Source organism: Emiliania huxleyi (genome assembly GCF_000372725.1).
Source record: "Emiliania huxleyi CCMP1516 unplaced genomic scaffold EMIHUscaffold_272, whole genome shotgun sequence".
NCBI classification, from domain to species: domain Eukaryota; phylum Haptophyta; order Isochrysidales; family Noelaerhabdaceae; genus Emiliania; species Emiliania huxleyi.
This window is the reverse complement of record NW_005199989.1, coordinates 91,815-94,290: the sequence shown is the minus strand read 5'-3', so window position 1 is coordinate 94,290 and position 2,476 is coordinate 91,815. Positions and strand designations below refer to the sequence as shown.

The 2,476-nt window shown below is 72.2% G+C and overlaps 1 protein-coding gene across 1 annotated transcript in view; it reads right to left on the bottom strand.

Annotated features, from left to right (window-relative positions):
- Nucleotides 1-2,476, bottom strand: part of EMIHUDRAFT_238542 (hypothetical protein) — a gene marked incomplete at both ends in the record, with an annotated part of 4,862 nt that overhangs the window by 1,124 nt on the left and 1,262 nt on the right. The window contains one exon of the mRNA XM_005776779.1: nucleotides 2,133-2,371. Coding sequence (XP_005776836.1) covers nucleotides 2,133-2,371 — 239 coding nt within the window. The remainder of the gene's footprint in view (nucleotides 1-2,132; nucleotides 2,372-2,476) is intronic.

The following is a 2,476-nucleotide window of genomic DNA, read 5'->3' as shown; positions in this document are numbered from 1 at the left end:
GCGCCGCCGCCGCCGCCGCCGCCGCCGCCGCCGCCGCTGTCGCCGCCGCCGCCGTCGATTGCAAACAAATCGTCGCCGAGAGCGTCTGCGAGGGGCCTGTCGCGGACGTGCCAGAAGGTCAGCGAAGGCGTGTGTCGTGGTTGTGCCATGCCTCTTGTGTGCAATGTGTGTGTGTCGTCTTCTCCGACGTTTCTCGGAAGGGCCTCGGATGGGCGCATGAACGGCCTCGGAAGGGCCTCGGAAGGGTCTCGGAAGGGCCTCGGAAACGTCTCTCTGGAGCCGGGCACCCAATAGTCGGCGTGTCGAGGATGTTCTTCGCACTGGCGCCGGGACTGCCCCGCACCGCCGCCTCGCCCGCCCCTCCGCCACCGACTCCGCCGCCAGTCGTCGCTCCTCCAGGGCAGGACGACCTCGATGTCGAAGAAGCACCGCCGCCACATCGACTCGTCGCCGCCGACGCCGCCGTCCCCGCCGCCGCTCCAGTCGCCCCGGACGCCGTCGTCGCTCCCGTCGCCCCCGCCCCCGCCGGCGGCGCAGCCGCCGCCGGTGCTGGCGCGGCCGCCGCAGCCGCCGCCGCCGTCCCCCCCGCCGCCCCCGCCGCCGCGCCGGCGATCGCGCCGGCAGCTGCACCGGCCGCAGAGACGGGCGGCGGCATCGGCGGCGCGGTGCTGCCCAACGACGCGGCCGCCGACGTCGCCGCCGGCGGCCTCGGGGGGGGAGTCTGCGCCGCCGCGCCGGCCGCAGCAGCCGGAGATTGGCTGGGCACCCGCTGGCCTGGGAGAGGTGCGGTCTTCCCCTGCAGGGGTGTCGTCTGGCCCGGCAGCGGCGCCTGGCCCGGCAGCCGCTGGCCCGGGAGGAGGGGGAGCTGCCCCGGCGGGCGCTGGCCTGGTAGGAGAGGCCTTCCGCCGGGCCCGGTTGGAGTCCCTGCGCCGAGGACTCCTACAGTACGGAGCACCGGTGTGGTGCCACACGCAGAGGCGGCGGGGCGGGAGGAGGCGGCGGTGTGCAGTGTGGAGCGGGTAGCTGCTATTGAGCATACTCCCGCCTCGCCTCCTCTGGGTGTGCTACTCTTGCTGGGTGTGCTACACTGTAGCTACCCCGGGTGTGCTACAGAACCTGTGCAGTGCTGCTAGCATGCGTGACTAGGGAGATACGGGGAGATGCGGGGGAGATACGGGGAGATACCAACGCGCTGCATACGCGCTGCATACGCTCTCTCACTTCTCTCCCACACTTCTCCCTCCCCTCCCTGACTGCGGTGGTGTCCGCAGTGTGCGCAATAGCGGCTGCTGCGGCGGGTGGTGCGGGAGGGTGCCCCTAGCGAGTCAGCTACCAGTCATTCGTTCATCAAGCACCGCGGGGGTGCGAGGGCCGAGGGCGCAACGGGGCCCGCGGAACGCAGCGGAAAGCAGCTGGGGTCACGTCGTCTCGAGTGCGAGATTGAATTCACCGACCATATCTCGCCATATCTCGCCATATCTCGCCATATCTCGCCCTGCCTCGCCATGCCTCGCCATCTCTCCCCCATGTCTCGCCATATCTCCCCCATATCTCGCCATATCTCGCCATATCTCGGCTATATCTCGGCTATATCTCGGCTATATCTCGGCTTCTAGCCGGTGGCTGCCTTGCGGCGGCCGCTGGCCCGGCAGCAGCGGGGGAAGGCTGCACGCCCCGGGAGGCAGGCCTGGCGCAGGAGGGAGGCTGGGTCGGAGCTGTGATGCCCTCCAAAAGGGCTCCCGTGAGGGAGGCGGCGGTGAGGGTGGCGGCGGTGAGGGCGGCGAGGGAGGGCGGCGGCGAGGAAGGGCGGCGGCGGTGAGGGTGGCGGCGGTGAGGGCGGCGGCGGCGGTGAGGGCGGCGGCGGCGGTGGCGGCGTCGACGGCAACGGGCGGCAGCGGCGGGGTGGCTGGAGGCGAGGGCGAGAGTGGCGGCGTGGCGGGGGGTGCAAGCCGTGCGCTACTAGCGAGCGCGCACCGGGCCGCGCGACGGCGCCGCTGCAGCTGAGCGGCGGCGGCGCGCCGTTAGCGAGTGCAGCGCCGAGCGGGCGGTGGGGCGGCACGGGCGGCGCTGCGGGCGACGGCGTCGGCCGCGGGAGAGGGCTGCCGTCGGAGCGCGAGGCCTAGGAAGCGAACCGCCGCGCGTGCGGCCGCGCGTTTCTTTTTTCGCTGCCGCTCGGTGCCGTCGGAGCGGGAGGCCGGTGGCTTGGAAGAGGGCGTCTTGGCGTCGGTCGGTGCGAGCGCGAATGGCACTTCTGGCATCAGCGGCAGCGGCGGGAAGATTGCCACTGGCGTCGGCGCGGCGACCGTGTGACTGGCGGTGACTGGCGCCGGCTCGACCTTCTTTGGCTGCTGCAGGTAAGTCTCGACGTAAGCTGCTCCGCCGGGCCTGGGCGTGCGGGAGGGGGGGCGAGGGAGGTTGGCGGTGAAGGCTGTCCTTGCTGTCTCTCCCTTCTCGACTGTCTGTGGCGTGCTTGTGC